This window comes from Anarhichas minor, unplaced genomic scaffold (genome assembly GCF_050575085.1).
Source record: "Anarhichas minor isolate MPS153535 unplaced genomic scaffold, ASM5057508v1 ptg000071l, whole genome shotgun sequence".
NCBI classification, from domain to species: Eukaryota; Metazoa; Chordata; class Actinopteri; order Perciformes; family Anarhichadidae; genus Anarhichas; species Anarhichas minor.
Window position 1 is genome coordinate 2352009 of NW_027466517.1, and position 23135 is coordinate 2375143.

At 42.2% G+C, this 23135-nt stretch overlaps 1 protein-coding gene across 1 annotated transcript in view; it reads left to right on the plus strand.

Moving 5' to 3' along the window:
- Positions 1-249: 249 nt before the first annotated feature.
- Positions 250-23135, plus strand: part of frem1b (Fras1 related extracellular matrix 1b) — a 44711-nt gene continuing 21825 nt past the window's right edge. Inside the window, exons 1-16 of the mRNA XM_076079343.1 lie at positions 250-480; positions 571-665; positions 1987-2246; positions 2969-3168; positions 5134-5457; positions 5789-5897; positions 6031-6162; positions 11660-12004; positions 13178-13320; positions 13451-13647; positions 13844-13934; positions 14647-14814; positions 15027-15235; positions 17975-18068; positions 18249-18501; positions 20098-20292. Coding sequence (XP_075935458.1) covers positions 250-480; positions 571-665; positions 1987-2246; positions 2969-3168; positions 5134-5457; positions 5789-5897; positions 6031-6162; positions 11660-12004; positions 13178-13320; positions 13451-13647; positions 13844-13934; positions 14647-14814; positions 15027-15235; positions 17975-18068; positions 18249-18501; positions 20098-20292 — 3046 coding nt within the window. The remainder of the gene's footprint in view (positions 481-570; positions 666-1986; positions 2247-2968; positions 3169-5133; positions 5458-5788; positions 5898-6030; positions 6163-11659; positions 12005-13177; positions 13321-13450; positions 13648-13843; positions 13935-14646; positions 14815-15026; positions 15236-17974; positions 18069-18248; positions 18502-20097; positions 20293-23135) is intronic.

The window sequence follows — 23135 nt, forward strand, 5'->3', positions numbered from 1 at the left end:
CACTGAACTGTTTCCCTGTTGTGTAAGAAGTAGTGGAGATACTCTGAATTGTAATTGTTATTTCTTAATCACGTTCATTTAAACTCTCCTCTGCGGGTTCCAGTGACACTATACAAAAGAAGAAGAGGATGCAGGTCGCAGCAGACTGAATGGAAGACGCCTCAGCCTTCGTCCTCCATCGACTCGCTTTGCTCCAGAACACAACTTCCCACGCAAACCTGTGCAACAAGAGAACCTCCCTGATCCAACATGGCTGCTGTCAGTGCTGCGCTGCTGCTGTTGCTGGCGGCGGTGGCAACGACGTCCGTCTGCGGCGGGAGTCTGGTGGCGGTGAACTCGGGCGTGGAGGTCGCGAGGGGTCGGTCGGTGTTCGTCACGGAGAGGGAGCTGAAGATCAGTGTGGGCCCCACTGCAGACTGTAAGGTGGAGGTGGTGATGAACGAACCCGTCACTCAGAGGGTGGGGAGGCTGACCCCGCAGGTGAGGACACACCTGCTGTAGTTCTACAGTTACACGTGAACTGAACCAGTCCAGTGGTTTTACTGGTGTTTGGTTCTGTGGGGTTTGCAGGTGTTTGACTGCAGCTTCCTAGAGGACGAGGTGAAATACGTCCACGACGGCAGTCCTCTGCTGGATGAGGACACAGTGATGCTGAGAGTCTACAGGTCAGTTAGCAACCGTTAGCATTAGAAGCAGTTCTACTAGCAGTAGTAATGCAAGTAAAACTAGGTTTCATTTAACAATTTATTAATTTAATTATCATGTGAGATCATCAGAAATACAGTTTTCCCCCCAAAAACAGATTTGTTTGTTTAACACTGCAGAACTGTTTAAAAATAATTTGAAGCATCAAGAAGGTTCCTGTTTTAAGACTGCAATGAAGTAATTCTCTTGATTTATAATAATATTGATTAACTTTATTTACAGTATGAAGGCCTAGCACAATTGCAAAGTGTTTTACAGTAAAACGACAAAATAAACAGAGAAAAACTTTAAAATGCAGTGAAATAATCAGATACAATTAAATAATATAAATGGAAATATAAAGACAAGAAAAGAAAAATGGAAAAAAATGGAAAGAAATTATAGATTTCAACAAAAGTTAAATAAATGAACAATTAAATCAAATAGAAAATGAAGAAATATTAAACCAAGCGGAGGCTGGATGTTGGCACTGATCTCCAGAAAGATTTGATTTATCGGGATTCAATTCGTAAAGATTCAGCAACATCAGATAAATACCAATGTTGCAGATTTATATATATGAAAGGGTTTCATGGAAATGACCCCATTGAAACTCAAATATGTAAACAGCTATCATCTATGTTACTTCATGACTGAAAATAACCTTTATGTTTATTTTTTTAACATCATAATTTACACAAAACATTTAGCTCAAATGGTCACTATTCATGAAGAAAAGGCCCCGATCGGAGATCAATCTTGGGATTAAGAATTGATATTAGATAATACAGATGGAAAGATAACTTAATGAATCAATATCTTTTCTATTTTTACATGGTTCTATTTAAGTATTAGAAAGCAAAAATAATGCAGAACTGCAAATGAGTTGATGATTATGCACCCGAGACAAAGTACTTCAAAAGATGATAAAAAGTTTGCACTGCAAATAGAGGTTTTACAAGACATTTATCCCTACAAATATGTGTATTATCTGTATTATGTAATTGTCACCAGTTTCTTTAAAGGAAGACTTCCATGAACATCTATCAAACACTCATCCTGTTGTTTTGTAGATTTGAAAAGTGTCTTGAAAAGTTTGTATCTGCAGCTGAAATCGGCTTAGATTTTCTATTTTACTGGAGTAAAATATAGAAACTGTACAAACTTTTTAAATTGCCAGATCAGCTCTTTCCGGCCGTGTATTCAACTTCACTATGTGAAGAAACAGTGTGTTTGGAACAATACATTGAAACTAAACCCAAATGAATCTCTTTTAACACGCTGGGTGGTGTCCCTGTGAAGGTTCACGTCCTCGGACACGCTGGTGGAGACGGTGGTTCTGCCGGTGCGGGTGGTGGACTCGGGGTCCGGCGTGGTGGAGCTGGGCAGCGCTCCACTCGTGGTCCCTCTGTTCTATGGTTTATCCAACGCCATCGACAGCTCCGTCCTGAACATCCGGACCACGGCAGACCTGGTCTGCATAGTCAGGCTGATGACCACCGACACCAGCGTCCCGGCTCTGGGTCAGCTGGTGAGGGAGGAGGACTCCACACAGAGGAAGGGTACGTCGCAGTACTGGTTCAAGGTCTGGTTTATTGAACAGCTTTTAAACCACGAAATATATTTCCTATTTGGCCGACAGATGGCCTCAAACACAACTCTGGTCAACAGTAACCATAGTAGTTAGTAGTTAACTTTCCTGTAACTAATGAAGTTACAAAATATAACAAATTGAATTAATATATATTTTTTCAATAATTTTATTATAAAAGTATTGTTTAATTTTTTTTAAATTGTGAAACAATACAACATTACATCGCTGACATCAATTGGATCGATACATGGATGTGAGCAACTCTGGGATAATAATAATAATAATAATAACAATAATAATAAATTGTTTTACAGTAAAACAACAAAACTTTACCGAGAAATGGTCAAATGATCTGAGAAAATAAGAATATAAGAAAATACAAAAAATAATATGAAAACAATGAAAAATATAATTTTTTTAAACAAAAGCTAAATAAACCAAAGATTTTATAAAAATGAAAAAATAAATCCAATAGAATGTGGAAAAAAAAATTCAAATTTTGTTATTTAGGAATGTCTACAAATTTGAAAGAATTTAAAATAAATAAAATAATGATTAGAAATGAAATACTGAATGTTAACAAGGATGCTTTTGCGTATATTTGATGATTTCTGCATGCACAAACTTAATCTGATGCTGCTGCATCTCTGCAGCTTGATTCCACTCCAATCGTCTGTTGTCCTCCATCAGGCAGAGAGACGGCGGCGCTCTGTCCCGGGAACAAACCCTGTCGTCACGACACCAAGGAGGTTCATTTCCTCAAAACCAGCTGCCAGGATTTCCTGAGCTCCGGTCTGAAGTACCAACACCTCAGCCCTCCGTCACCGGAGATCGACTACATCCCCATCAGGGTGGAGCTGAGGGAGCAGGGTACCAGGGCTCTGCTGGAGGTACAGGCAACATTTGCTTCCCTTTTGATCGCAGTGTAGGAAATAGTGTGCCGGAGGGAAAACAACTAATGGCAACGCTACTCAAAAGTGCTTGATGAACAAAGGCGATACACTGCAGCTTCTGTCCTATCCAAGTCGGATGTTTTCCAGGCGAGATTAACGTCTGAGAGGTTTATTGGCAGTCGAAAGGTGACATCCCATTTTTTCACGTTCTCAGCTCTGTGGAAGTGCAAGGAAGCTGAGCAGGAGGTTGTGGAGGAGTTTAAAATGCACCAAAAACGAACCCAAATGTCAAAACGTCCCTTTGTTAGCACATAAACAGTGTTTCTTTTTTAACAAAGACCTGTCATTTCTAACACGTCTGATTGGCTTATTCTACCACCACGAGTAACAGCAAAAGTTGTGGCAGCATGTGTTGATTTCTAAGTGATACATGTTGTGTTAAAACATACACCACCGTTGAAAAGTTAGGAATCAGCAGTTGTATTGATGTTTTCCCTTCTTTCCTTCACTAAGAACTATTTTAACGGAGATAAAAAATAAAATAATTCAAACTTTTTTAAATTCAAAATCTTTAAAATTAACTAATTTTAAATAGTTTTGGCCCTAAAAGTAGAAGAATGAAATGATTCAAACTTCCAATTAGTCCATGTCCCCACAGCGTTGCATGACGAGAGGAGAATACTGTTTTTGATTTTGTTTTCAGAAAAGCATCAGTGACCCTCCATCATTATTAAACCACAAAGGTGCAGTTGGGCTCCAAATATAGAGTCAGTCTCTCTGCTGTCTACTCAGAGGTTAAATTGAAGAGGCTTAAACTGTGATTTGTTCAGCTGACATTCCACTAGTGCTAACCCTACACTAACCTTCTGTTTCTATTGGGAAGTTTGAAGAACAGCTTGAAGATACAGTTACAGCGTAGAACCAAAGGGTTGCTATGTATATATATATATATATATATATACATACAATATAGAGAGAGAGAGAGCATTCTGTAACTTTACCAGGTCTCCAACTAACAGTTTATAATCTACTGTAAATGAACACATACCTCTAGCCCCTCAAACCCAGTGTAATGGTGTTAATGTTAACCAGATGAGCCTGACACGTTAGATACATAGACGTAGACATAAGAAGACGTATTGATATAAGAAGTGGACGTAGTCATTGTGACGTCACCCATTGGTTTGTGGACTGCAGTTATGAAGCCTCGAGTTTGGCTTTTTGCAACCAATGAATGGAACTTACCATATTTGGACTGTGGAAGAGTGACTTAGCGACACCGTATACGACTAGCTCCAAATCCACTAAACCAGCCTGAACAAGAAGTAAACCTGAAACCATTGCATGAGAATCTATGGAGTAGAGCCGATTAGTTGTCCGATGCTCTGCTACGATTGGCCAGTCTGCCTTCGAGGGCGGGACTTAGCAAAGGGTCAATTGTGGCAAGCAAACAAACACCCACTCATATTTTCATAATATTCTGCCAATGCCGGTCTAATCAAGTTAGGTGATGTGCTCAACACGGTGTTGTTGCTGCAGTTTACAGTCATCTGTGGCCCCGCCCACCAGATGCGAACGGCTCACGTCAAAGCACCTCTCGTAGTGGCTCTTCTTCTTCTTCTATGCTCCTGTGGTAGCTCGAACCTTCGATCCCCTCACTCGCCTCCTGCTGTCTGTCGTGTGTGTCGATGATTGGATGAGGAGAGACTCGCTTGTTAAGGTTGTGAAATTTGGCACACAAGTCCCAAATCTTGAGTCTGAGTCCAGTCTTAAGTCGTGTGTGTGACTTATTAAATGTGAGGTAAGTCAAAGTTGTAAACTCGAGTGTCCCAAAAGAGATTTTAGAGGAAGGAAAATTAAATCTCATGAGGCTCAAAGCAGAACCATGAGTCGCTCTTTAGAAAAAATGTGGCAACTTTATCACGACCTTCACCTTCCCGTCCCCTTGCCCCGCCCCTACAGGCAGAGTCAGTGTGGTTGCCGGTTCTGATCCACGGCGCGATGCAAAACCAGCCGCCCCAAGCCGCTTTCATGGCCTCCTTCATCCTGGAGGTGGACCAGTTCATCCTCACCCCGCTCACCACGGCCTCATTGGACGCCAAGGACCACGAGACGCCGCAGGAGAGGCTGGTCTTCAACGTGTCCTCCCCGCCGGCCGAGGGCTACATCACCCACCTGGATGATCACACAAAGCCCGTCGCGTCCTTCACATGGCTGGACCTCCACGAGATGAAGGTGGCCTACCAGCCGCCCAACAGTAGCCAATCGCACCGCAGGAACTACGAGGTACTGGAGGTTATGCTAATTGTGCTAATGAATAGACAAGACTTAAAATATGAAATATATGAGGTGTATCGTCAAAAAGAACTCCATTTGAGTGAGAGGTAGATCTTTCAGGAAAAAGAAAAAAATTTCAACAAAATTGAATAAAATATAGTAAAAAAAAATAATAGCCTCTTTAAAGTAGAGTCTTGTCTCATCACCATTTATGACTTTTGTACCAAATAAATTATTTTGGATGTCTCTCTTTGTTTGCACAATTTCCAGTCATTAAATATTTTTTTACATGGTCAAATATTACATTTACAGTCCATTCTGTCAATCTATTTTATGTAAGGTGAAGTTTCAGGCTATAGACAGTTCCTACATGACCAGCCCACCCATCGTGGTCCACATCTCCATCAGGGCGACGGAAACAAACGCCCCCAGAGTCTCCTGGAACATGGGTACAAAAGTTTCACTGACATAAAACTCTTTACATTGTTTCATCCAAAATACATCCTTTATTGTCGTCAAACTGAGCATCTACTGTTTAACCTAAACTTTAATGCCATTGTCTTCCTGTCTCTGATGTCTCAGGTTTGGACCTGCTGGAGGGTCAGTCCCGACCAATCACGTGGGAGGAGCTGCAGATAGTGGACAACGACAATATTGATGCAGTCTATCTGGTGGCTGTGGACGGGCCTCTCCATGGACGCCTTAGTGTCAGAGGTGAGGTCAAACACTACATCTCTCAGGCAAATATTGCGCTCTTTACTCTTTACCGCATTTTATTTGTGTATCTGTGTCAGCAGCGTAACTACATAGTCACTAACGCCTAAGTCGTTACCACATCAACCCATGCAGATAGGTTGGTGATGTCTGGACACACACATCTGATCTGATCACTTGCAATTGATAGTTCGGGCCATCTGGAAAGATCTCATTCGAAAAACGAAACGAATTTGCCTGCAGTCTGAACAAGGCGGCAAAGGAAAGGTCGTCAGAGGAAAGGTCGTCTCATGTCTCTTAAAACATATTTCCTCGTTTCCTCTCTCCTCGCATGGTTTCCTTGCGTCTCTCCATGCATCCCTGGTGGGAGGGACTAAGACGCAAGGAAAGGACACAAGTGAGGGAAACGGGGATGCAATTAAGAGACTTGGGATGTACCCAATGTTTACATGCGAACTGAAGTTACGTTCGAAAATACATAGATAGTTGGCATATCTGCCGGCGAATTTGAAATGATGCAACAGCAGTCCGTGGATATTTATGGACGTAATAATGTGTTTTGGACTAAATATTTTACTGGATTGGATCGTCTGGACCTTTGGCAATGTAACAAGACCGTTTTTGTTGGAATATTATCAATGGGTGGACTTCTATAAAGCTTCATCGGTGAGTTGCCTTGATTTTGTAACTGCTTGTTTGTTGGTTGGTGGTCTGACTGAGGCGTTGATTGTACCTGCTGTTGTGATTGTATCTTGAAATGGTTTACATAAATCGAATCACAAGAATCTTAGCTTTCCAAAGATATGTCGCATCAGTGCCTACCTATAAATAGCAGTTGTGTACATGACACAGATGTACAGTTAACACTCCAGTCAGTCAGTTAACAGGTGAAAATTTTAGCTGTTGGTTTCTGCATGAATCCGACCTCTGTTGAGACGTGAGAAACGTATGTGTCAAAAGCCCAAAAGCAGCTGGATCAAAGCAAGACAACAAGATGAATCACCTCAGCGTAGTCCTGATTGGATGCAGCACCCAAACTGGGTGTAGACGGATGATGGAGGTCGGTAAAATGCATATTTGCACATTTATCCACATGCAGTATACATACGGAGTCACATTACTTTGAGGAAGAACCCCAGTTTGATCCTCCGTCCCCATACCTCGGCCCTTCTAATCCCGTGCTGGTATTCCGACACACACCACCACTCTGGGAATTCCCACAGAATGTCTTCTGGCCTTTTCCGCCCTTTTTCCTCCATGTGTTGCCCATCCGTCAGGGACTGTGGTGTGGCTGGGGAAGCATATGTCTAGTGGCCCTGCATGTGTTTCCTAATCAGGTGTAAAATGGGGCCGCGGCCGCTTCGCCGGAGGAGGGGGGAGGCGGAGGCTGCTACCACCGCTTCCCTCTCCGTCCACGTCTGTCCCTTCCAGCCCAGCGCGCTGGGACATGGCCTCTTTGTCTCGAAACGGGGAGCTGGACCGAGCAGATTGGAGGGATTTATGCCATTTCATGCCGCTGTGCATAGGGAGCAGATGCACTGTCCCCAAACAGGTTTTCATGCTACCAGCTGGGGGGAGGGGGGGGGTCGGCAGTGAAGAAGGGAGTGTGTGTGGGGGGAGGTGGCAGGAGTGCAGGCACTCCCCCTGAGGGGTTCAGGCAGGGAGTTAACCTTTCATGGCTGCTTTAGACTCGCAGGAACAGAGGAGAGCTCAGAGGGAGAGGAGGCCTGTTTTCAGCTGATTCTCCAGCTCGTTTCATCAAATTTCATTTTTAATATCTCTAGTATGGACACATTCTCAAACAATGAATTATCGTGACCTGCAAGAGCACCTTGCAGTGGGCTTCAGCGAGGATATCTGCATTTTAGAGATTGATTCGGTGTCTTAATTCAGTTTGGATGAGAGCAAAGTCTCAAAGGTGAACTTTCTCCTGCTACCTCTTCCATTACAAACCATATTACACAGCAGTTGTGTTTTTTTTTTCACTCAGCAAATTTTTCATTTGAAGGATATTGAGAGGCCTGACTATGTTAACTATGTATTTTAAAGAAATATTTCAAAACAGATATAATTGATCCCTTTGTTGCCCTTTAATCGTCTCATGACCGCTTTAGAAGGTTCCAGGTTTTCAAAAGGGTCCGAAAATTCAAATTAAAAAGTGTAAAAGTCCGCTTAAGAAACAATTACACTGTTGCCATCTACAGATATTAGGGTTAAAAATTAAGTTAATTATTTTGACGTTTAAACTTCACTGACACCACGAGTGTGTGTGTGTGTGTGTGTGTGTGTGTGTGTGTGTGTGTGTGTGTGTGTATTGACCGAAGGACAGGGGTGAGCTTTCACTTTATAATATATATAATATAGTTATATATGTATTATATATATAACTTTGGTTATAATTATTGCATGGGATTATGTGAAATCCAGTGGTTTCTCATGGAAGTGCATGAAACTGCATTGCACTCTAAAGTCATGCTAACAGCAACCAGTGATTATTGAACAGAAACAATGGGAGTAAAAGTACAAAAGCTTTAGCATCAAAATATACTGAAAGTACCAAATGTACTCAATTTGCAGACTGAATAATATACTGTATATTAAAAAGGTAAAGTTTTACTAATGCCACTCGGAAAAGAGTTTTCTATAAGACTCCACTCAAATATTTAGGGGAATCAGTCAGAAATCAATACGTCCGTCACAAACCGATGCAGTCGGAGCATGTTACGCATCATCTGTGTGTATGAGTAATGGATGTATGAAGAGAACTGGATACAGCGTCTCATTCGTTCCTTTAAAAGTTTCTCAGTGGCACATTAAGCAACTTAATGTTACCCGTTCGGCCTCTCGTGCTGTCAGGTGTTATTTGGGCATCTGTCTGCGTCGTCCTCCATAGCGCTCTGACAGGAGCAGCATGGATTCTGCTCAGCACTTCCACAACCCAAACTGAGAGTCCGCAGCATCCGGACTGTAGAAATTCCACTGGAATCGCACTTCAAACCACCTCCAAATGTGGTTTGGATCTAACTTACACAAAAAAAATTACATTTCATGTGTTTTTTTTGCTGTCCAGACTTTTAAAAATCAATATAAAATGCCAAAAGACAGATTTGAGCTGGCAGCCTGAATAAGGCCTTAAAAATTAAGCTATCAAATAATTGTAATGGAGTACACATCACAATATTTCCCTCTGAGATGTAATGGATTAGAAGCACAAATCAGCAGAAGATAGGAATACTCAAGTACTGTACTTGAGAACAATGTAGAGGTACGTCCACCACTGACTAGACTGTGAAGAAACCAGCGACATGAACTGACGAACGGTGATGTCCTACAGACTGGGAATGTCACGTCATAAAACTCTCATGTGGGTCGGTTCGTACTGGTCTCTACCGGATTAAAGAAATCAATCCAAACAAGTTCCTCTCTTATGACTTAATGACTTTCTTCTTCTGTCTTCTTTCCCCTCTCTTGCCTCTTCATTGTCTTTGTTTCCTGCTTCTCATATTGTCATCTTTAAATTCTCAGTTCTCTCTTTATTTCTGTCTTTTTTACCGACTACCATCACAAACCTGTACAGAGAAACCCTACTTTACAGTACAGTATAGTAGTTGGCTGGTTGTTAAAACTTTTGTCCCACTAGGCTTGTTTCCAGCCAGCTCCCCCATGTTGGACAGTAGCACCTGCTTTCGTGTTTGAACTCTTGTTTACGAAGGAACAAAAGTTTGGCTGTGCTCCGCTGTCATGTATGTACGTACGTACGTGGGATCCCTGTAGGAAGCAGTCCTCTGGTGAAGTTGTGTCTCCGAGGAGAGCTCCGCTGACCCTCCATGCTGCAATGCGAAGGAGGGGGGGCAGTCACTGCAGGCTCGGTCCAACGCCTTCAGCCAAATGGATGGCTGCCTGTCCTGATGCTCACACACACGCACACACACACACACACACACACACGCCTCCCATCCCATTTCCTCCGTTATGGGCCTGTTGCCCAATGCCACCTTTGGGCCCAATTACCAAGTTGTTTCCATCCACTTGGACCGGTAGCCGCTTTCCCCCCCCACCCACCTCGGTAAAGTCGCTAATGAGGTTCGGGGTTCGCGACCACTCGTCTCTCTCAATCTGTCTGCTGACCTTGCCCTTCTGTCTCTCTGGCACGCACGAAAGGGAGACAGGAAGCCCCCCGATGCTGGCAAACCGGGGCGGGCCACCGGGAAGGACGTCACGTTTTACCCCACCAGCGCGGACCCCCAGCCAGCGCCTCGCGGTGCCTTCAGGCGCCTATGAGAAACTTGTTATTTTCCAAGTGACAATGGCGAAGAAAAAAAGAAAAAAGTGTCGCATGTGTCGAGGACGGTAATTGAATCAAAAGTGCGAAGCTTTGGCTTTGGAAACAACAGAGCACTGTCCTCCGACGACAACACATGTCGGCTAGTCATGTGACGCTGTGCTGTTAGCGGTTAGCATGATGTACAGCGCTAGGGAGGCCAGCCAGCAGCAGAGAGCCGACAGATGGACACGGCCTACATTCCCTCAATGTGGGACAGACAGGTTTTTTCATGTTCCGTCCAACTCCTCGCCGAGTTCAGACTCCACGGATTACATTTGAAGCGAAAATTTGAATTTATTAATACTAAAAACATATAAAAACATAGGTTTTTTCAATCATTCACATTATTTAAATTTGTCCACATATTTCCTCTTTAAATCCGATGACGTAAATGTCAACATAAATTGACATGAAAGTAGCTTTGAGTAACACCGATATTAATAAAAAGACATTTTTACAATATAAATATGAATTGATACTGCAAATGCGTGAAAATTCATATGAAGGAAATACAAATATTTAAACGTATGTTTAATGTAATGGACTGGGTACCACTAATATGAGCGTAACCTATTGAAAACCTTGGCGTGGGTCAAAAGCGTCATGGTACAAGAGACAACAAATCGTGTTTTTCATGACCGTGATGATATGATTATAACGTCAGAAACAAATATGAAATCATATAATGATCATTTACCATTTGGGGTCAAATCCATCTTTCCCCAGAGAGCAGCCTGATGATTGAGTTTTTTTAGTGTGTGGAGAGGAAATCCTTGGTCCCAATGTTTATTGTCCATTTTGGATAATTTAAAAAATGTGTAAAATCTTGTACTTGTATAATTCTTATTTAACATATTGAGACGATCCATACCACTGTCCAATGAGACGCGGATAAAGATGTAGAATATTGGTAATGGGAAGTCTTGAGACAATAAATGGGATATGTTGGACAGCGCTCTGGTCAAACTATTAAAATAGGTTCTGTTCTAAAAGTCTTATTAACTGTATCGGTACTGGTTTGTTTAGTCAAGACTAAATGACTTAATAGATGAAATCAGCACATTTATGAGTTCATTCTTGATATATATAGTGGGACTTACTCACATGAACTATACAGCCTCCTCCTGATGTAAACACCTGTACAGTCTGATGGCACTCTCTTGTTTCCCCCAGGCGGGAAGGCGTTCATGTTCCGCGTGCGGGACCTGCGGGAGGGCGTGGTGGTCTACCACCACTCCGACAGCGACACCGCGCGCGACCACATCGTCTTCCGCATCAGCGACGGCCGCCACAGCATCCGCCACAGGTTCCCCATCAACGTGCTGCCCAAGGACGACTCGCCCCCGTTCCTCATCAACAACGTGGCGGTGGAGGTGCGGGAGGGCGGCGCCGTGCGGCTGGAGGAGTACACGCTGCTGGCCTCCGACCTGGACTCCAGCGACGACTACATCCTCTACCGGCTGGCATCCGGCCCCCGGGCGGGGCAGCTGGTGCGGAAGACCTCCACCCACGAGACAGGTGATGGAGGGGCATGTTCAGTTCCATTTGAGAAATAGAAGAATAAAGACATGTTTAATGTTATGTTATTAAGGTCAAAGGTTGTGAGTGTAGTTAGAAATTATAAATAAAAGGCCTCAAAAGACATCATCATGTTCTCAACCATGACATTACATCATATTTTTCATTTTACTTATTTTTGTAACATGCCATATTTAAGAAATTGTATGTATGTTTTAACTTTATGTAGCAACATCACACTGTGCTTTAAGAGAGATATCTACTGCATAAACTGTATTATGTAAGATCTTAGAAAAAGCCTCTTTCAAGTTATGGCTTCCCTCTTTTATTTTGAAAATCACACTCCTGAAAAAGAAATTGTGTTAATTGTTAATCCATTCTCGGGTATCAACACAACTTTGGACTTTCAGGTGTTCGAAATACAAAACTGACTGAGAAGCGCTCAAACAACTTCTACCATGACATGTTAACTAAATATTGACAATGATTCAGAGGACAAAACAATCTACTGCCTAGTTCCTTTTAAATTCTTTGTCACGTGCAGAACAATTACCGTGGAGCAGTCATTGACAACGAAAAAAACACTTCTCACCAAAAAGACAATCCAAGACACAAAATAGTGCAGAAGTTAAACTTGCTATTCTGGACTGCAAAACCATAACCTCATACACTGTTCTCATTTCCTTTAATTAACACATCTCACATGCGTCTAGCAGAGGTGATGAGAGGAAATCGGAACCACAGAGAGAGTTATTATGGAGCACACCGTGGAAGTCTATCAACACTGCACTTTAACAAACAAATACAAATATATAAACAAAAAGTTTCTTGTTATTTATCCTTAGAAAATCATTCAATGTAGCAATTAAATCAATTAACAAGGGAAAATATAATCTCTAAATAAAAAAAGTCCGCTCGACTCAATAATAGATGTTTGTGGCTTTTCTTTATCTGGATGGTATCTGAGGTCTTTTTCATTTTTTGCAGTCTAAACTATAAATGACAATAAAAGCAAAACATAAAACATTACAAATTCAGAGTAACTTTTTCTTAATCTCCTTGACAGTTGTAGCAGGTCGGCAAGTTCAAAATGGTTTTGTCGGGCTGATGCTCGTCATCCCGTGATTCAGCTGCTGCGTCGTAAATATCGTCGTTGTGTTTTGTGTTGTGCAGGAGATCCCGTGGACAGTTTCCTCCAGAGAGATCTGATCCAGGGTCAGATCTACTACCAGCACTCAGGAGAGGAGCAGTTTGAGGACTCCTTCGACTTCACGCTGTCTGACAGCCACCAGCCGCCCAACCTCTCCCAGACATATGTGAGTCACCATAGATTAGAAAAGCAATGTATTTAAGTACATTTACTTAAATTCAACTTTGAGGTACTTTTATTCACTTGAGCATTTTTACATTGTGGTACTAGTACTTTTCTCCTCCCTGTGGATCCAGACGGTGGTGGTCCACGTTTTCCCGGTGAAGGACCAGCTGCCGGCGGAGGTCTCCGGCAGCGTTCGCTCTCTGACGGTGAAGGAGACAGAGGTGGTTTACGTCACTCAGGCTCACCTCCATTTCGCTGACAGAGAGCATCCAGACACGGACCTGACCTACATCATCACGCAGCCCTGCTTCAGCCCACTGCATCCTGGGTAAGGACAGGACAAGGACAGGACTGCTTCTGCTGTCCAGGATGTGTTTAGCCTAGCTTAGCACAAAGACTGCTTATCTGGCTAAATCAAAAGCGAGAACGTAAACCTTCCGTCGCCTCTAAAACTGTCTGATTCACACTCTCCTGATTCCTGAAATCTACAGAAACTCTCCTTTTTATTAATTTCTTTATTTTAGGCTGATGGATGCAGGACGTCTGTTCTACACAGACAGCGCCAACAACATGAAGAGAGACCACATGGTGCCGGTGTTAAAGTCCTTCACACAGGTTTGAAATATATAAACGGCATCCTGATATACACGATTCCTACTTCAAGGAATACTTTACCCACCAAACGACCATTAGTGTATCCATTACTCACCACGTGCAGGCTGGTCTCATCCAGCGTTCGCAGCAATAACTACGAAAAAGAATGCGCCGTAATTCGTAGCTGTACCACGAAATATTTTTGTTCGTTGTCCAGGTGATCTTGAACTAGGACGTATAAAGACCGCTGAAATACACACAGGGCGGGCCGTAGGGGGGATGGGTCCAACAAACAGCGATCTCTCAGGAGACCGCTGTTCGTTCCCCGTGTGAAATGAGAAGTTAACGTTGAGTTATTTGTCATGTGTCGCTGGCTTTGTTAGGGAAGAAAATGTAGTTTTCCTCACATGCCTCCCCAGTGAATGGAGAATCCCAAAACGCAGTAAATCCTTGACGTAAATGGACAGAAGTACACTTGATATAGTTTTGCTGTTGTTAAACCTGACCTCCATTTATTTCACATGCTCAAGGGTTTACTCTGTGGATAACTGTGGAGGCATGAGAGAAAAACTACAAACATTCATGGTAACACGCTGTGAGTAGTTGATATACGAATTGTCATTTTTGTGGGTGAAGTATGTATTCAGGAGTTTCATGAAGATAATAATATACATCTGAATAAATGTGATATTGACAAAACGGTAAACATACTGCGTTTCCCGTGCTCTCCCAGCATGCAGTGCACCACATGAAAGTGGCCTTCATGCCCCCGGTGGAGGATATCGGCCCGGAGCCGCTGTTCGTCCAGTTCGTCTTCTCCGTCAGCGACCACCACGGCGGCACCGTCTCCGGCCTTCTCTTCAACATCACCGTCAACCCCGTGGACGACCAGGCGCCAGAGGTCAGAGGTCAAACACGGACTGGATCATTCTTGATTGTGGGGGGGGGGGGGGGTTAATGCCATGTGATGATCTGTGACTGGAAGTTATGTCGTTTTTAAATCTTCCACCATATCGGATAGAAAATCCATCAAAGTGAATTAATTTTAATTTTTATTTCACTCCACATTCGACTATGCAGCTCTGTTGGTTAATCCTCTGTGTGCTTCTTCAGGCCTTCACCAACCTGCTGCGGGTGGAGGAAGGCGGAGGGGCCTTTGTGACCGAGGAGCACCTCCTGGTTCAGGACCGGGACAGCAGGAAGGAGGCTCTGAGGACGAAGGTTCAGAGGACGGCTCGCCATGGCCGGCTGGAGCTGCAGGGGCGAGCGCTGCAGCAGGGAGACGGATTCACCCTGCAGGACCTGAAAGGACTCCGACTCAGGTCAGACACAGTGGGGCGTTGTACTTACACTTGGTTTTAAGATTAGAGTCGGGGTTTAAACAGGTATTTGTGATTTGAGCCTTCCAAGGATGTTTTTAAAGTTAATTTAGCAAAAACAGTTAGCAGTTGTAGAAGGTTTTCTGTTGCTCTAAAGGAGCTTTGTCAAGTCTAAAAAAGTTTTACTCGTCAGTTGCAGAGAGAACCAGGCTTTTATATAATAGAGGCTTTTGTTTTCTATTGTTCTCTTTTAATATGAAGTCAATCCTCATCTTTGTTTACCTGTTCATTTCAGTATAATATCCATTTCCACAGCACTAATTTCCAAACGATGTTTAGCTACCATGAATGAAACTCAACACGTCGCTCAGAATCTTCACATTAAAAGTCTTGTAGCCTTTCCTGTTATATGTAGGCTTTTAATTTGAAAAAAACGTTGTGAAGTGTATAATTTTGTTCACAGCATTGTAACATCGATCAAAAGAACGGCAAAGAAAAAAACTTCTGGAATTAATAAGAATGTAAAAACATTTCTGTTGCAAGTTATTGTCTGTATACTGGCTGTAGTATTTATAGAAACATCGATGTGTACCAGACAGAAAGGTCCTCCGATCTTTAACCAGGAGTTTTATCTGCCTAACCTGAACATCATCGCTCAGATCATTTAAAAAACATTGGTGATTGACGTAATCTGAGCTTTTATAGAATCGTACAATATCAAGACTGTATCCCTGATTATAAGGTTAAGGGCGTTGTGAAGAAATGTAATCAAGTTGCATTATGGGCAATCAGGATAGTCAGGATATCTCCACCTCTACTGCAATTACAATATTTAAAAAGTCTGTTTGTCATAAATTTAACAATTTCATAAAGATTTAAATCACTTGAGTTTGTCTCTAAGGTCAAGGCGAGGGGCTGGTGAGATATATTAATACATAATATAATTATGATAAAACATAATTTTGGCCAAAATGTCCATTGTTCTAAAGAGCTGATTTTTTATATTTTTATATTTCATTTGAAAAAGTAGACACAAAAGTAGCCTTCTAGACATTTTAGATGTGTTGGGTTTTAACTGGTTGAGCTGATGTGATTAAACAAGAAAACAATCCAAACAAGGTTTTAATAAACCAAATTAGTTTGAAGTTATTAGGATTCAAAATCTCTGGAACAATACAGTGATGTAATACAAAACGGATGTTGTTGTCCCGATGGGTTTCAGGATCACTGACTGCAGTGACATGGAGACCAAACATGATCAAAGCTATGTGAATATCCCAGAGAGCTAACACGCTAATTAGATGTTCCATGATTACACGCTGCAGGCCCACGTGCACTGATTCCTCTGTAAACTGTTAGTCTGCACCTTCTTTTTGACTGGATCCTTGTGGGAGTGTCTGTTTACAGTGTCCTCACTGATCCGGCTGCCGAAGCTAACAGTAACATAAACTAAAACCTCAGGAGGAAGCAACACATTTAGTCAGGTCTGGGTTTTCGGATGTGGGTATTTCAATGTGGGTGTATGAGAGTTATCGCTCCATGTGTGAGTTTATCTCCGTACCCACAATTCTTTTGAAACTTTTGGTCTCAGCATTCTGTCTCTCTCCTCATGCGTCCTCGGTACACTCAAAGAAATTAAAAAAATATGTTTTTAATTTAGAAAGATTATTTTTGCCGCCTGTGGAAAGTGGCTATATTACAATGTCATAGGTTGATTTCTGGCTCTGTATGCCAGCTCTGTGGTCTCAAACCTGCTTCTGGAGACTCGTGTTTAGCCAAACAAGAGCTAGAGAGGAAGTAAAGCAATGGGTTAGACATCCCATTAATATATATTATTATATAAATTGTAAATATATGTATATGTACTGTATACTGTCCTCTATTCTGCAGTGACTCTATTTCACTAAGATCTTTGTCGTAGTTTGAGTTCCTTCTTTGTCAGTTAACAAATTCTAGGGACTTTTCACACCTACCTCGTTTGGTCCAGACTTTCAGACTTGATCCGAATCAAAATGGTGTGAAACCTCCCCGAGGGCCAAGTTAAAAAACGGTCGTGTCAGAACGACTAAGGATGCTTCAGTGTTCTACTGAACGACTCAGAAGGTGTTTCGTTCCAGCAGCAGTCTGATTTTTTTTATGGTTTTTAGAAGTAGCATCTTTCTGCTGTTAATCATGTCTCAAATGGCTTTTTATGGTGTCATTTATTTGTTGTACCGTGTTTTATGTTTGTTTTGTGCTCTGGAAACTGTATTTATTATTTGTTGTCTGTATGAGTTGATTTGGTGGGAAATGAGTTTCCCCACTGGGGATTATAATGAGCTCTAACCTAACCTGACCAAAAGAGATGGTCTCTGTCCGAGTCAAACTGAACCATGATCCTGTTCGTTTCAAGTAATAGTTTTTTTGGTTGGTTCAGACTTTTGGACCAGCTACAGGAAGTTTTGTCTTCAGAACCGGGAAAAAGGAAAAACAAGGCGAGAAAACAAAATGAACCGGAGAGAGAGGAGGAGACCAAGTGACATTTGGTCCGATAACTTTATCGAGACTGTTAGAAAACATCCACACTTTTCAATCATTTTCCAAGAGGATGAGAGACAGAGAGGACAAGACAAACTGTCTACAAACCAATGACCTGTGCAGAGTTGGTCATAAAATGATGCTTTACAGAGAATATCGGTAAAACCAGTACTACATTTTGTAATTCATGTTGGGTGTACTGTGCGATGGCTCTTTGTGTGGCAGGTACATCCATGACGACTCTGAGACCACCCAGGATGAAGTTCATCTGAAGGTGACGGACGGTCTGAACTCAGTAGACGTCGTCCTGCCGATACAGGTCATTGTCCTGTCCGCCAAAACGTGTACAACATTATCATCAGTCAAGGCTTTTGATTATTTTCTGTTTTTAGGTTTGGGCGTTTTTTGATTTGGACTCCCAAGTTTAATTTCTTTACTGAGCCTGTATTTGTTCGTGCTGTGTGTTTTTAGTCTGTGAAGCCTCTCCTGCTGTCCTCAGGTCCTGCCGATGAACGATGAACCTCCCCAGCTGGGTGGAGGGCTGCGGGGGGCGCTGAGCTGCGAGGAGGCGGGGCGGGTCCAGGTAACGGTGGACTACCTGTCGGCTACAGACCGGGACAGCGACGACTCCAGACTGACCTACATGCTGGCTCGGAGTCCAGGCAGAGGAGAGCTTCAGAGAGCCGGATTGACCGTGGACAAGTTCTCCCAGCAGGACCTGCTGCAGGGACACATTTACTATGTCCACACAGGTGAGGGAGCATTATTGTGGACAACGCTGTGTTCGTGGCACGTGGGAAAAAAAATGGTGTGCTTATCTCTTTTGCTAGTTTTTACTACTTTACACGCAGTGAGCTAGTTTAGTCTACTACCCAACCCTTGCAACACAAAAGACCTTGCAGTGTTCAATGAAAATGCAAAGGACTGTGTAAAGAAATGGGAAACTGTCATATAACCATCACGCTTCAGTGAAACGAAAAGAAGAAGAAGCTAGTTTAGTCCAATAGTTCCCAGCATGGGGTTTTGGCCCCTCCAAAGGGTCACCAGATAAATCTGAGGGGTCAAGAGATGATTAATGGAAGAGCAAATAACAATATACGTTCTGATACACAAATATCTGTCTTCAGTTGCTGGACTTTTTTCTATTCTTTGATTTTTCAGAAAATATTGGATGATTTGACCTCTTTGAGTGTTGAGTAGTTATTAAAATATAAAACCATTTGAAAAGTTAAGAGGGTAAATATCTCTTTGGTGGAACTGCTGACAACTCAGATACATCTGAAATATGACAACTAGACCCTCACACAAGGCATCATAAACAATCACTACATATTACATTTTCAATAAATCAAAACTGAAGAAATAAGCGATAAATATCAGAATGACTATTAATAAAGTCCTGTTTCATATAAAGTTATGCTGCAGTTATAACCACATGATGCTCACGGTTGTCAGAGCTGCACAATACAATGGTTGTACCTTCCAACTAAATCTAATGAGTTCAATTTGACTTCACAGATCAGCCTGACTTTCTTGTTTACTGATCGCTGTATTGTTTTAATGACTGCTGTTGAAAACATTTTGTGCTACTTCACATTAAAATCTTATCTTCGGCCAAACACGTGAACGCTTTTATTGTGAAGTTGTTTTGGGAAATGAAATGTATCTACCACAGAGATAGAGTTCCAAGTCCTCCATTGTCACGGGACATAATGAGGACTCAAATGCAGATAGTCAGAGTAGTGAACAAAAAAGGGTTTTAATAACTCACGAAACAAAAACAGGTAATCCAAGGATGAGACAAGGGGGGAAATCTGGCAGGGGAAATCCGGCAGGACAAGGCAGGGCAAAAACAGGGCAGACAGACAGACTGGGAAACCGGGAACAGGAAGAGCAAAACGGGCAGGTAGGTAGGAAACAAAAGCAATGATCTGGCAGTGAGTGAGTGAAAGACAGGGGTTTAAATAGTGACTAGAACAGGTGAGGAGAGTTGTGCTGATGAGGAAGAGTGTGACTGGCAGGTGCACTGAATGAACTGATTAGGGACAGGTGAAGGAAGTGAGGAGCTACAGAAAACCACACAAAACACCCAAGGCAAAGCCTGATTGTGACATCCATAAAGTTTCTTCACAACAAGATATGGACATATTTGGTCAGCTGATGAGATTTTGATATTACAGGGAGTTGAAGTGCAAACAGAAACAGGCGCAGGGAGTCGTTAGGAGCTAAAGAGCTGCTGTTTGTGAGAACAATGTGAATCGTGTCCTTTGTCTGTTGTCATGAAGCTCTTCATTAGACTCGTTGTTCTCACAGCATTCAGAAATAACGTTTTGGGGTTTCTGTTTCAGGAGGGGAGATCGGACCCGAGTCGGTATTTGACACTCTCACCCTCATCATCTCTGACGGCGAGGCTGGAGGGACAGACGGATGTTGCCACGGAGACGCCCCGCCCCCTCCCGTGCCTCTCCACGGCACGCTTCCTGTGTACGACCTCAACATCACCGTTCTCCCTGTCAACAACAAAGTACCCACCGTCACTCTGGGTAAGATTTCTGTCATGACACACCCGAGGAACAGTTTACCTCCAGGGTATCTTTTAAAAATCACAGAATTTTGTTTACTCAAAAAAGGCTTTTAAAAATTGTAAATATTCGCTCTTGGTTGCTGTAGAATAAAGTATTCAGTAAGTTTACTTAAGTAAGGGAATAACACCGTAAAAACACACTGTAAAGTTACTCTTAGTACGTAAAAGGCTTGCGTTGAAAATGTTATTTGAGTAAAAGTATGGAAGGATAATAAATGTAGTTTAAGTATTAAAAGTAGAAAAATGTCCCCTGTGACTGTTATATAATCATATATTCTATCATTAACTTAGCATGCATTAATGTAAAACAGGATTTTACTGTTTACTGTAATATATATATATATATATATATATATATATATATATATTATAATATATATATAATAATGATAAATAATTGTAGGTCATGTCGTCCCGACTGGCTGATATGATGGTGAAATGACACCAAAACATTCTAATAAAGAGTACTAATAAAAAAACACCAGTAATTTCTTGGCTTATCAATACTACAATCTTTTATAATTTAGCACCGTGGCCCGTTTAATTCCGAGTTTCGGAACGCATCCCTTCCTTCAGATAACATAAACGTGTCCGTTCTGGACTGCTGTAGAAACATGGCGGTGCAAGATGGCGGACTCCGTGGAAGACGACCACTTTATCTAAGCTAACGAAAACACTACGATTCTTAGATCTGAATGAAAACATAGTTATGAAGAGTGTATTCCATCTCTGCCAATTAATCCCCCAAAAATGTTACACACTGTTACTTTAAATTGCGTTGTGAAATTTTAACATCTTTAAAAGTATTGTATTTAACTTGGTGAACCTGCAGTAAATGTAATTATTTCTGTTGGTTATAATAACACACGCATGTTCAGCATTAACTAAAACCTGAGAAATGATAAACAGGACATTTTCCAGCTTAGCTTCAGTGTGAATGGAGCCGAAAATGTCTCAATGAGAGACAGAGATAAACACAACACTCGTGTATATGTGTGTGTGTGTGTGTGTGTGTGTGTGTGTGTGTGTGTGTGTGTGTGTGTGTGTGTCTGTGTTCACTGCTGACAATCCTCTTAATGCAGCGGAGCAGCTCTGACCCCGACAACATGCCGTCACCTATCAGTCCAACACACACTGTGTTCTGGGAAGGGTGAGGGGGGGGGTAACATACACTTCATGTATATCCACACACACACACACACACACACTCTCCTGGGGAGGGTGATAGTTCTCGCCGGAGTCGGAGCCAAGAAAAGGGATTGGAGGAGCTCTGTGGTTATCAATGGAGACCAGTGACCACTGGGATTCACATTGGGATGACTGGGAGATGGTGTGTGTGTGTGTGTGTGTGTGTGTGTGTGTGTGTGTGTGTGTGTGTGTGTGTGTGTGTGTGTGTGTGTGTGTGTGTGTGTGTGTGTGTGTGTGTGTGTGTGTGTGTGTGTGTGTGTGTGTGTGTGTGTGTGTGTGAGAGAGAGACATTGCAACGGCATGTTAAAACTGCAAACTGTTTGTAGAGAAGAGAGATTTTTAGAATTCAGGACCAAACAAACGAAAAATCTGTAAAATGAGTCAGCTCGTTGCAAGAATATTGTCAGACTGAAGTACATTTTCTTGATAGCAGTGCTCGGCTGTATTCTCTCTAATTTTGAAGGTCTTGCGATGCAGTTCTAAACATCCATCTTTAAGTTACTGTGTCTTTTTCAGAATTCAAGGCTTTAGAAAAATGACAAGATGCTTCACTGCAAAAATCGCGAAGTGGATGGTTGGTTGTGAACGGTGAAAATGCCAAAGAAATCATAATAAAACATCTGCAACACATCTCTAAGTCATATTTCTTGATTCTAGCAGTGCGTCCCCCTTTTCTGACCTCCTTCGAGACACTGAAGCTAATTTCTAGAAACTTCCTGAAACTTGGAACAAGTGGGATTATTTCTCATTTTACAACTAAAATATTAAACCTTTTCAAGTAAAACCTCAGACCCGAATAGTTTCTGCTGTGTTTCTTGCAGTCTGGTGTTTGTTGTGTGTTTTAGCTGAGTCCAAAGTCTCATTGTTTGCACATAGCATTATGGGTGATTTATGGCATGTGTGCGTGTTGTTGACAGTGTGGCGGCCGCGCTAACGAGGTTGGCACTGACGTGTTTTAAGTGAAATCTTCCTATTGTCTGCTGGTATTACATGTACACACACACGCACACAGCTGGGTGAGATTATCACTCCTGTGTATGTGTGTGTTCCCCAGGAGACAGTGGACAATGAGCGTCTTTTCAAAACAAAAGCAGAAAGAGGCGCATGCCCACTGTCACATTAGGCGACGTGTACTAGCCGCTTCGCCAGCCGGATTACCGCGACGCTACTAGCGACAGGATAACTCTCTAATCCTGCCAGCATATCTCACCATTCATTCAACACCAGCACCGCCAGGCCGTGCAGGGTGTTTGGGAGTGGGGGGGGGGGGGGGGCTGTGGTGTTGCTTGGTCTAATTAATTAGCAGTGAATAAAGACGCAGAGTAAGAGCATTAGAGGCGAAACGCGAGGAATCCAGCTCTTCCTTGTTTCCTAGTTTAGTTTATCAGCGCGATACAGGACTGTCCATTGCTAATGCTCACGCACATTCACACAATGTATACATACATGTGTGTGTGTGTATATATATATATATATATATATATATATATATATATATATATATATATATATATATATATATATATATATATACAGCGTAATTAATACATGCACAAGGGAGGTTTGTCAGTATGGATCCAGGTCCAGAGGTGACTGTGTTTTGTTAATTAACAG